At 39.2% G+C, this 13,191-nt stretch overlaps 1 protein-coding gene across 1 annotated transcript in view; it reads left to right on the top strand.

The window, feature by feature from the left end:
* Positions 1-13,191, top strand: part of LOC129747451 (nephrin-like) — a 239,376-nt gene that overhangs the window by 196,645 nt on the left and 29,540 nt on the right. The window contains exon 8 of the mRNA XM_055741684.1: positions 8,943-9,073. Within this exon, the coding sequence (XP_055597659.1) occupies positions 8,943-9,073 (131 nt within the window). The remainder of the gene's footprint in view (positions 1-8,942; positions 9,074-13,191) is intronic.

Below are 13,191 nucleotides of genomic sequence, written 5' to 3'. Positions count from 1 at the left end.
TAAAATGAAACTCCGTCATTTATTGATGTACCACAGTGAGACGTGGAATAATATCGAAATTCTCAATTTCCCACGTCTCACTGCTACACCGCTTCTGCGGTATGACAATTCTCGGAGAGCATGTGCTAAATGTAAACAAGGTAAAATTTAATAAAATCAATCGAGTAAACTTACAACAACAAACAGCTGAGTGTGAAAGCGAAAAATTTAAAAACGGCCGAAAATCCACTATCGCGCACAAGAAATTGTGTCCCATTTCTGGAATTCTGATTGCATTGTAATTGGATCAACCAATTAGCTTCGCGTTTACGAGGTCAGTAAACATATTTTGATTTATCACGACAGTAACACTTCTACTCGCATAACACTTTCCATTTAGTGGGATGTTATGAAACTAATAAAGAAATCTACCATCTGGCATTATTGAAATTGAATTATATTAATGAACCGTTGTATCATTTTAAGTGATGGAATATTAATGCCAAAAAAATTTTAATCTATTCGCTCAACAGTTCCATACTGTATAGATTTTATTGATAGTAAAACTTTCGCATAATTGCTAAACAGACGTTAAAATTTGTTTGTACCGCATTTCCGTTCACAAAAGATGCAGATAAGAAATTCCAGATCCATTGAATACATATAGATCTGCTCCAAACAATCAGTGCTGGTCACAGTATCAGAATTTAGCATTGACCCTGTATTCCAGCATGAGTGTTCTTTTGATGTAAACAGTATTGCATTTGGAAAGGATTATTACCTTCAAGTCAATAGCAAATATTCTTTTGTGACGATTTGCCTGGCTTTTAGAAGAAGTTGAACTCAGCAAAACCTACAAGTATTTCAAATTACTAATTTGTTTGTTTGTTGTTGAATTATAGAGACTTTAAAGGTCGAATTACTAATTATGTTTGTTTTTATTTTTCACAATCTTAATCCCTTTACATATCTGAAACACGAAATTATCTAAATTTTTATTTGTGAGTGGAAGTTTTCATCAATCAATAAATGACAAGTTCGTCACATTTGGTTGCATAATACACCAGTATGTTGAATAATGTTTTAACTGTTTTTATTGTTCTGCTAAAAAAAAGTATTGTAGGGTTGGATAAAAATGATTAAAAACAACATGAAAAATTGCAAGAAATGGAACTATGAGTAAAACAAAAAAATATCGTCCGATGATCCTTTTTTTATTATGTTTTTTTTTATGTTTTGCTAGATATATTTCTGTGATTTATTTCTGTGCTAGATGTACATGGTTCATTGCTATATTTTAAATTGATGTTTATTTAAGAATCGCTTAGAAATTGAAAGAATGAGATTGTAAACTACCTATAAATTTCTGAAGTGGAATAATTTCATCACAACTATCATCGTTATTTTTTAGCATAAGCATATTTTTATTTGTAGTTGACTATGCTTCGTTTCTTCATTTTATTTATACTATACTCATAAACGGGTTAACGTTGTTTTAGGTTTGCTTTAGCGGATAACCTATCACTACTGGTCGACTAAGGTTCATATGCTAATTTGTTATTGTTGAACTTTGACGTCTCAACGTAAAGGAGATGTTTATCACAAAACTTAAACACGTAAACAAGAAATTGCCACGTTGCATATTATGCGTGGTGAGAAATGATAAGCAAATTTTTTAAGAAAATTTAGCTACCGCTATTGGCAGACTGTCCCGTATGTGCTTTTTCATTATTCTTTCCTGTTTATACGTAAGTTCTTCATTATAGACGTTTGTATTAAGTTTATTTCTAACATATATGAGGCCCTTGGAGCCAAAGGGGTATAAGTGTATGAAAGTTTATTTTGAGAAAACACGCTTTAAAGTTGTTGTGTTTGGCCATTTTTCATATATTTTTCGAAAATTGTGTTTTGCTCTCGAACATAAAAGTATGTAAATCAAATTCGACAAATCTGAAAAACCGTCAAATATAGTTTGAAATATGAAGAATCGTTTGGCATCATTAACTCAAAATCGACCATTTTGTCACTTATACCCCTTTGGCTTTGAGGGCCTCATATGAAAAAAAATTACAAATCAATTTTTTCCCATATGAACTATACCCGCAAATGTGTGCCTCATTTTTTATTTTAACAAAAATTATCAACCGTATCAGACGTTAGTTTTGATCTTTGTTACATAGTTGTAGTTAAAATTTGCAACAGATATAGTATAGAAAAGATAAAAAATAGCATTTCTTTTCGTAATGCACTTACAATTTTTAACTGTTTCAAATAATTGTTAGAGAAAATTAACAAATTAAATTTATGAAATGAAGGATTAACATTATCAAGATAGGATTGAATGAAACATTTTTGTATGTTGGCAATATATATGCAAAAAATACACATGCATAACATATGGCCTCACAGCAAATGTGTAAAGCCGTTTCTCTTCTTTTTTTTAACATATGGAACAGTCTTGCGAGTGGTGACAGTGTTTTTAATCTTTATATTTGACTTGAAACTTATATTATTTGTGAATTGAGGTTTGATGTAAAAAATGTAAGATTATAATTATTTACATCGCGTGTACTGAATTCGAGTCACGTACATGCTAAATATCCATGTTCGATAATTTCGGAACAAACTTATCGTGTTTATAAGTGATATTGTATGGGCTGCCTACTGTAAAACTTGCGTACTTCGAAAAAGGTGTGATCTATCAAAATAGTGTAAAATATGTTACATTATCGTACCTGAACTAAACTTTCGAGGCAGCGAACAATAACTCCTTTCTTTCAAATTAATACTTTCAATGAAGCATACCTCCTAAAAAGAGAGCCTCAATTGGTAGATCTACACCTAAAGCTAAACAAATGAGGCTAGCACGAGCTTCGGAGACTGGTGAACACTCAGGAGTTAGATTGGCGTCCGACAGAGAGCGTCATGCTGTATCGCGATCTGCTCAATCCATTGAGAGTCGAGAAGCAAGGCTTGATGCCGACCGGCAGCAACACGCTGTTCTTCGTTCCTCTGAATCCAGTGAACGCAGAGCTACGAGACAACAAACCGATCGAGAGCGCCGTGCAGCTGCACGATCCACCGAATCCAGTGAGAGCCGAGAAGCAAGGCTTGATTCCGACCGGCAGCAACACGCTGTTCAACGTTCGTCTGAATCCAGTGAACGCCGAGCTACGAGACAACAAACCGATCGAGAGCGCCGCGCAGCAGCACGATCCACTGAATCCAGTGAAAGCAGAGATGCAAGGCTTAATATCGATCGACAGCACCACACAGAGATGCGTTCCACTGAGTCCAGTGAACAAAGAACTGAAAGAAGGGTAGCCGATCGAGAGCGCCATGCTAGGAGAACTCCAAACGCTGATTTGAAACATGCAGCATTCCGTTACGATCCTGAAAGCGATTACCACCTTCATCCAAATGTGACTATTGGGAACATGGATAAATTGTGTCGATACTGCAATGCCCTCAAGTTCGCAAATGAGTCACCTGGAATGTGTTGCGCAAGTGGTAAAGTGAAGCTTCCGGAATTGTCTACACCTCCTGAGCCGTTATTATCGTTAGTTTCGGGCGCCACAAGAAAATCGAAAGATTTTTTACGAAACATTCGCAAGTATAATTCGTGTTTCCAAATGACGTCCTTCGGGGCAGACAGAATTGTGCGAGACAACTTTATGCCAACCTTCAAGATTCAAGGCCAAATATACCATCAGGCACGATCTCTATTACCATTGCCGAATACAGAGCACACGTTTCTTCAAATTTATTTTATGGGGAATATTGAGAAGCAAACAGATCAACGATGTCGTTTTGTAAGGACTACGAATAGAGAAATCGTCGCAAACCTAGAAATTTTCTTCCAACGGAATAACCAATTGGTTAAACTGTTCAAAACTGCACTCAATGAAATGCCAACGGATGACTATGTTGTTGTGATTAGAGCTGACAAAACACCGGTTGGGCAACATGAACGCCAATATAATGCACCAACAATCGACGAAGTGGCGATCGTCGTTGTTGGTGAAGCATTCCAGAAACGCGATATCGTTTTGCATCGCAGAGGAGGAGATGTGCAGTTCATCTCGGAAACTAACCGGTGTTACGACGGATTGCAATATCCAATCTTTTTTTGGCAAGGTGAAGATGGCTACCACTTCAACATCAAAATGGTAAATCCAGCGACTGGCGAGGAAACAGGTAAAAAAATTAGCGCTATGAATTTTTACGCATATCGACTGATGATTCGCAGAAATGTTGAAAATCATATTCTGAAATGTCGTGCTTTATTTCATCAATACATCGTTGATATGTACGTCAAGATTGAATCTGAAAGGCTGCTATATATTTGGCTTAATCAAAGCAAGTTGCGTTCGGAGGAATACATCCATTTACGTGATGCAATCAATAATGATGTAAATATCGATCCCAATGAGTTAGGTAAAGCCTTCATACTACCAGCTACCTTTACCGGAAGTCCACGACATATGCATGAATACGCGCAAGATGCAATGACATATGTTCGTGCATATGGTAGACCGGACTTATTCATTACATTCACTTGCAATCCAAGGTGGATCGAGATAAAAGAACTTCTGATGACCGGTCAGTCATCAACAGATCGTCATGACATTACTGCACGTGTATTCAGACAAAAGCTTAAAGTGTTCATGAACTACATCGTTAAACATCACATCTTCGGCGAAACACGATGCTGGATGTATTCGATTGAGTGGCAGAAAAGTGGATTGCCGCATGCGCACATTTTGATCTGGTTAATGGTTAAACTAACACCAGATCAAATCGATCAAGTCATCTCAGCAGAAATCCCAGACCGAGATATTGACCCGCTTCTTTTCGATATTGTTATCAATAACATGGTTCATGGTCCATGTGGCACACTTAACGTGAACTCACCATGCATGACAGATGGAAAATGTACCAAAAGATTCCCAAAACCCTTCGTTACAGAAACAATCAGTGGCAATGATGGTTATCCATTGTATCGTCGGAGATCACCAGAAGATGGTGGCCGATTTGCCACAATTAGCAGGCGCATTGAGATCGACAATCGTTGGATCGTACCATACTTGCCGTTGCTCTCGAAAACATTCGCCGCCCATATTAATGTTGAGTTCTGCAACTCTGTGAAGTCTATCAAGTAAATCACGAAATATGTTAACAAGGGGAACGATATGGCTGTGGTTGAGGTGAGAAACACTTCTGGACCTTCGGACGAAATTGAGCTATATCAGCTGGGACGGTATATCAGCAGCAACGAAGCGGCATGGCGATTTTTTTCTTTCCCGATCCATGAAAGACATCCAACAGTTACCCACTTGGCAGTACACTTGGAGAATGGACAACGGGTATATTTTACTGCAAATACTGCTCGAGAACGAGTGATATCTCCACCCTCAACAACGTTGACTGCCTTCTTTTCGTTATGCCAAGAAGATACTTTCGCCCGAACATTGCTGTACTCCGAAGTGCCAACATACTACACATGGAATGCGTCAACTAAGAAGTTCATGCGTCGTAAGCAAGGTAAATCTGTTTTTTGTTTAAAATTTAACTTTGATAAAGTCTCTCTTCACTTCCAGGTAGAGCAGTTGCGGGTTATTCAAATTTATATGCAACCGATGCATTAGGTCGCGTGTATACTGTTCACCCTACCAACTCGGAATGTTTTTATCTTCGATTGTTATTAATAAACGTCCGAGGACCCAGAAATTTCAATTATTTGAAAACAGTTAACGGCCTAATATGTGCAACTTTTCGAGAAGCATGCCAGAAAATGAATCTATTAGAAAACGATGCACACTGGGACGTTGCACTCACTGACGCCGCAGATACAGCTCGACCTCAGCAAGTTCGTGCATTGTTCGCGATCATATTGACGACCTGCTCTCCATCCAATCCTAAGGAACTATGGGAAAAACACAAGGACTCCATGAGTGATGACATCTTGCATCGTGTAAGATCGGAAAATAGAAATCCAGATATCGCATTTAGCCAATCCATATACAACGAAGCTTTGATTGCGATTGAAGATGTTTGTTTGAATATCGCTAACAAATTACTGCCTCAAGTGGGTATACCAGCGCCGCATCGAGATTCAAACAACATTCTCGATCGTGATCTGAGGCAGGAGACAGTCTATGATACGGAAGAGTTATCTTCATTTGTTGAGAGAAATATCCGAAATATGAATGAAGAGCAACGTGCTGTGTACGACACTATCATGAGTGCAATTTTGGAGCAGAGTGGAGGTTTCTTTTTCCTCGATGCGCCTGGAGGTACAGGCAAAACATTTTTGATTTCACTCATTTTAGCAAGATTACGATCGGAACGCAAAATTGCGTTAGCCATCGCATCGACTGGCATTGCAGCAACCTTACTCGCCGGAGGCAGAACTGCACACTCTGCATTAAAGCTACCGTTAAATTTACAGATCAACGAGGCTCCAACTTGCAACATTAGCAAAAGTTCTGGAATGGGAAAAATTCTTAGAACATGCGAAATCATCATATGGGACGAATGTACCATGACACACAAAAAAGCTCTCGAGGCTCTGAACAATACCCTTAGGGACTTCCGAGGGAACAACGAGCTTTTCGGTGGTACTTTAATTTTGTTATCCGGTGATTTCCGTCAAACTCTACCAGTTATCCCACGATCAACGCCAGCAGATGAGTTGCACGCATGCTTGAAGTCTTCAATACTATGGCCGTATGTTCAGAAACTTACTTTGAAAATTAATATGCGTGTACAGTTGTTGAATGACGCATCCGCAGGGCGGTTTGCAAAACAGCTACTAGACATTGGAAACGGAAAAATGCCTATCGATGAAACCACAAAATGCATAACATTTCCAGCTGATTTTTGTGAAATTGTGGCAACCAAAGATCAGCTTATATCGAAGGTGTTTCCAGATATTGGTCATAATCACAAAAATCATCAGTGGCTGAGCGTTCGAGCAATCCTTGCTCCAAAAAATCAGGACGTAAACGCTATTAATTACAGCATTCAGGATGCTATCGAGGGAGATGAGAGAACCTACAAATCCGTTGATACAGTAACCAATACTGACGAAGTGGTGAACTATCCGACAGAGTTCCTCAATTCTCTTGATTTGCCTGGTTTGCCACCACACGTCCTGATTTTGAAAGTTGGTGTGCCAATAATACTACTGCGGAACATTAATCCCCCACGGCTTTGCAACGGCACTCGGCTCGCTGTTAAAAGATTGATGGATAATATCATCGAGGCAACCATTTTGAATGGCAAGTTTAAAGGAGAAGACGTTCTGTTACCACGTATTCCGATGATACCAACGGATCTGCCTTTTGATTTTAAAAGGTTGCAGTTCCCTGTACGACTGGCTTTTGCAATGACGATTAACAAGTCTCAAGGGCAGTCCCTAGAAGTTTGCGGAGTAGATCTCGAACGACCATGTTTTTCCCACGGACAATTGTACGTCGCTTGCTCCCGTGTCGGATCCCCGAACAACTTGATTATTTATGCTCCAGATAGAAAAACGAAGAATATAACATATCCCACAGCATTACATTGATAAAGGTAAAACAAAAATTAGGAGCGCAAATGTATCGAAATTATTATTGTGTTTATTTTAGTAACCTTCAAGCACTCTCCTCACTCCTCACTCGGCCGTTTTGACACTTCTTTAATATATCGAACACAGCAAAGCATAACCGAGCGTCGAATGAAGAGCTGTCCTGACAATTTGAACCAAGACTGATCAGAACAATTACCGAGAAAAAAAAAATCAACTACTTTACAGATATTTCTAGAGATGAAATTATTTTTAATAAAAAAAATTAATTTACATTTTTTTACTGTTTAATACGAGATGAAATATTATCTTAAACACAAAACATTATTTAAAAATATAGAATTCCATAATAAATGCCAAACACAAACAAACGAATTCAATCAAAACTCATTCCGAAAACCCTCTTCCAAAAATTTAATTTACAAATTCATTTATTAAAAAGCGTAGCAACGCACGTACCGGGTCAGCTAGTTCTAAATAAATACTTGTTTGCGACCTACGAAACCTCGTTAGATTAAAATAGATAAATACCTTTGGTCTAGCACAGAATGAGCCACAATAGAAATGTTAAAAAAAAGTCTTATAAAAGTTCTCGATATTGCTTCAAACGGGACATCAATTTATTATGTGGGTTATTTTGAAGAGATTTTTTCTCAATAATCGCCTACAGGAGGATTCCAAATCAATTTTTTGACACTCAGTAAAAATGCAGCGAGAGCACATGTTCTGGCAGACTGGAATCCACATTCAAGCCTAACGATTCTTTACTCAACCAACTTATTACTGAAATTTTTCAGATTCTTTCACAAACGGTCTCTTTGTAGAACTGTTAACACTTCAATTGAATTTGGTCGTCAAACATTTGTTATTTTTTATGAAATTAGTATAAAATTTGCAGAACCTAAAAAACGCGTGATGACAATTTGACATAAGCCTACTTCTTTTCATAAGCCTGGAATCTTTTCTGATAATCTAATGAACCATTCGTAATCTCACACGAACCATTTCAAGTCTGTGCTACAATTTTAACATGAAAAAAATCCTTAACTTCGTTTGTTTCCCTCTGAATTGTCTATAGCTGAAAGTATCAATTGGATAATTCTAATAGCATCCATAAGCTTCAATCACACTGTCAAAGGGATAATGCCAGTAATTTCAATGCAATTCTAATGTCAGCTAGGTGCAAGAATTCATTCTGCAGAGCAATTCTGGGAAGTATGCTAATGGGTCCAGCTATTTAAATTTCCTCTCACCTTTTTCCGGTAATGACTTCCTTTAAATAAGTTAGGAACTCACCGGTCTTCCTGTTCCAGAAATTTATCCTTCCGAAAGCATTTCCACAACGGCTTCATTATGGCTTCCTTCTTCTTTTCTATCCGTTTTTCCACAGATCCTCCGGTAGTAACGTTGCAGCTCGGATCAACACTGGCCATCGACGACATCAAGGAGGGGGACGACATCTATTTCGAATGCAAGATACAATCAAACCCGGCCTGGCGGCGTCTCTCCTGGCTGCATAATGTAAGTAACTACTGGCTTGCTTGCCTACTGGCAGTAGGTATTTTCCGGATTGAAAATATTTTCCGGAGATTCTAATGCACTTAATTGAGTGCATTGTTTTCCTTCGTCTGCTTGAGCACGTTTGCAGTTGGCAATTTTTGCGGTGCCTTAGATGAGTTGAATTGTTTTCCGGGACCAGAGATTAGTGGGCTCCAGTAATTGAATTGTTTCGATAATGACTATCTGTGCTGTAAAATGTTAATCGTTTCCAACTGATTTGAAGTTAAGCTATAATTAGAGAGCAATTTGTGTTCGATTTTGAAGATTTGAGCAAATTTTGTACTGAATCAGATTCCCTTTATTTCAACCACGGTACGTGGTTGAATTAGAGGGAATCTTTCGATTGCTTTGATTCAGTAGAATTAATTGATTTCATTTGATAGTATTAAAATTTTCAAGATTTTCAAAACAGATGACATATAGTAGATTCAATTCGCCCCCATAAATCTCTGAACTTCCCCTTGACTTCAAAATAAAACTTAATTTTCCACTCAGTTAAACCCCGAAGTCTTATCCTTAAACGGTTTCCGCGCACTTGGAAAGGGAAAACGCGACGTCTTTAGAAAAACTGCTTCCCATCATCGACACTGTTGCTGTTGGATGACTAAATACACGTAAATCGCTCGGTAGGTAATTGAAATTCATCCCACAGCATCTTGTCGGCACCAGCTACGCCATTCTGCGGCACCACCAACTTTCCGAATGTGGGTGTAAGAGGTCTAAGGGAACTTGGGCGGCTACCGTAGAAATGAGGCCCGCTCTAGGATGCGGCATTTGGGTCGCGGACCTTCCAACGAATAGTAAAATTTGCTGCTTCCTACCCCTCATTCCACCCAGTTTCTCTTAAAACCTCTAAACGTACTGCCTACCTGTTGTGAATCCAGATACAGATTTATGATAGGGTTGCATAACTATAATCATTCATTTGTGGTTAATATGCGAATAAGTTTGAATGCTGCAAACCTTTGATTCTACTTGTTTTATTTTTTTTCCTACAAATAAAAAAAAACTTCTTTTTCAAGTTTGAATTTCGATTGGATTGCTACAACGCGACCTTGAGGGACTTGAAAGAATAAGTTTTACAGTGCTGCCAGAAATATTTTTTAGACGATTTTTTTTTTATAAATTGAGAAAATTTTATGGTCGTCATGTTTACCATGGCCAATTGAAAAGAACTTAATTAAAGATTCTATTGTTGATAGCAGAAACAATATTTGAAGCTGAGGGTAGCAACCTCCCTATAGCTTCATTCCTTAAAAATGCAAACAATTTATCATGTTCCACTTCATCTCACCAATTTAGTATCTGAGTGGATTTTGGGTTTTTTTTAATTCTCTAATCCTAAGGTCTAAAAGCTTCGTTTTGGTTCAAAACCAATCCATGATTTTCAACGTTTACATAAGTGAATTTGAACTTTAAGGTTTGTACGGAAAAATTGATTTTTTTTACTTATTATCAAAATCTACTTGTTTCTTCCTTGAAACTGACCTGCTGAAAGTGTTTGTGCCATTTCATTAATTTTCTAAAGGAAATTTTACACTGAACAATTTTGTCGAAGACCGTAACTTCGTATCTTATTAAACAAATAAGTTATAAGGGGTATGTCTTTTGACATTGAAAAACCATAAATTCAATTGACACCACTGCTGGGTGCCTAGCAATGTATTGCATGACTACATTTCATGCAATCCTTCGCGTGGCACCATCAGTGATGTCAATTGAATTTATTGTTTTTCAATGCCAAAAGAAAAAAAATAATAATAATAACTTTTATGCCTTATTTTTCAGTACAAAACATTCAATTTTTCCATACAAACCTATAAGTTCAAATTTAATCATGTGAGCGTTACTTTAAAATTCTGCCAAATATCATGGATTAGTTTGAATCGAGTCCAAGGGTTTAAGAAATATAAAAATTTATCCAAATCAACTCAGTCTACCAATTTAGGCTTGAAACACTATCAATTCTACCGAGAGTAGGCGTTGAACTGATGGCATCACAGGTTTTTTTTTATAATTTTATTATTTAAATATAAATCAATACGCAAACTGTTAAAAAAAAAGTTATTCAACCAGTGGCCGTATGTTTTCAGAATCACTGATCTTCGAAACATTCTAATTATTAACTTGTGGTGTGGGTTTAATGGCTTCCTATAGTTTGCTTTGGGTGAGAGAGTGCCGTGCAAACCAAATAAGGTTTGTTCTGAAAATCAGGGAATATGCAAATTTCTTAGCACTCTATTTGTATTAAAATCTGGTTTCGGAGTGATTGGGCTTCGTTTAGCAAATTATCAAAATTTTATCAAAAGAAGAACAATTGAGTGAGGATTTTAGAAGTAATTTGTTTTGGAAAAATTCATAGTGCACTTGTGAGCAAGGTTGCCGAAATCACAGAAAACTCTATAATTTCACAGAATTTTGAGCCAAATTTCTTCACCGAATCTGTGTCACAAAACACAGTTTATTTATTTATTTACATAGTATTCCGTCTCACGACATAACTTGACGAACATAGTTCCTAAAATTCACTCGGTCCATGGCAACCGTTCTCCAATTTCTCGGGCACCCCACGTTCGCCAGATCACGCTCCACTTGGTCTAACCACCTTGCTTGTTGCGCCCCCGCTCGTCTTGTTCCTACCGGATTCGTAGCGAACACCTGTTTTGCAGGACAGTCGTCCGGCATTCTCGCAACATGTCCCGCCCAGCGTATCCGGCCAGCTTTCACCACCTTCTGGATACTGGGTTCGCCGTAGAGTCGCGCGAGCTCGTGGTTCATCCTTCGCCTCCACACTCCGTTCTCCTGTACGCCGCCAAAGATGTTTCTTAACACTCGTCGCTCAAATACTCCGAGTGTACGCAGGTCCTCCTCGAGCAATATCCATGTCTCGTGCCCGTAGAGAACAACCGGTCTAATGAGCGTCGTATACAGGTGCTTGTGGAGTCCATAGTAGGCACGACTTCCGCTAATAATTCGCCTCCGGATCTCACGGCTGGTGTCATTGTCTGCGGTCACCAGTGAGCCGAGATAGACAAAGTCTTCGACTATCTCCAGCTCGTCGCCGTCGATCGTTACCTTGTTACTACTGGACAAGCGGGTTCGGTCGGTCTCGGATCCGCAGGCCAGCATGTACTTCGTCTTGGACGTATTAATCATCAACCCAATCCTTCCTGCTTCGCGTTTGAGTTTGCGATAGATGTCTTCCACCACCGCAGATGATCTGCCGACTATATCAATATCATCGGCAAAGCAGATAAGTTGACTGGATCTGTTGAAAATCGTGCCCCGCATTTCGCCCACCGCTCGTGGAATAACACCTTCTAGCGCCACGTTGAACATCATGCAGAATAGACCATCACCTTGTCGAAGCCCCCTGCGCGATTCGAATGAACTCGACAATTCACCTGAAATCCGCAAACAGCACTGCGTTCCATCCATCGTCGCCTTCATCAGTCTAATCAGCTTCCCGGAAAAGCCGTTCTCGTCCATGATTTTCCATAGCTCGTTACGGTTGATCGTGTCGTATGCGGCTTTGCAGTCGATGAATAGATGGTGCGTAGGGACTTGGTGTTCATGGCATTTTTGGAGGATTTGCCGTAATGTGAATATCTGGTCCGTCGTAGACCGTCCCTCCATGAAGCCGGCCTGATGACTTCCCACGAATCTGTTTGCTTGCGGCGTTAGGCGGCGGAGTAGGATTAGGGACAACACTTTATAGGCGGCATTGAAGACAGTGATCGCTCGGTAGTTCTCACAGTCCAATTTGTCGCCCTTCTTGTAGATGGGGCATATTACCCCCTCCTTCCACTCCTCCGGTAGCTGTTCTATGTCCCAGATCCGCACTATCAACCGGTGTAGACAATCGGCCAACTTGTCCGGGCCCATTTTGATGAGTTCAGCTGCGATGCCATCCTTCCCAGCCGACTTGTTTCTATTCAGCTGGCGATTGGCTTCCTTAACTTCACTCATCGTTGAGAGTGGCGATTGCGCGTAGTCTGCCGCGACCTCAGGTTACTTTAGTTGCGCGATATTTAACCGAGACGGGCGCCGGTTTCTCGTGTTGTTCATTACGGAGAGTT

Source organism: Uranotaenia lowii, chromosome 2 (assembly GCF_029784155.1).
Source record: "Uranotaenia lowii strain MFRU-FL chromosome 2, ASM2978415v1, whole genome shotgun sequence".
NCBI classification, from domain to species: Eukaryota; Metazoa; Arthropoda; class Insecta; order Diptera; family Culicidae; genus Uranotaenia; species Uranotaenia lowii.
Note: the sequence above shows the minus strand (reverse complement) of the source record. Positions and strands in the feature narration are given on the sequence as shown.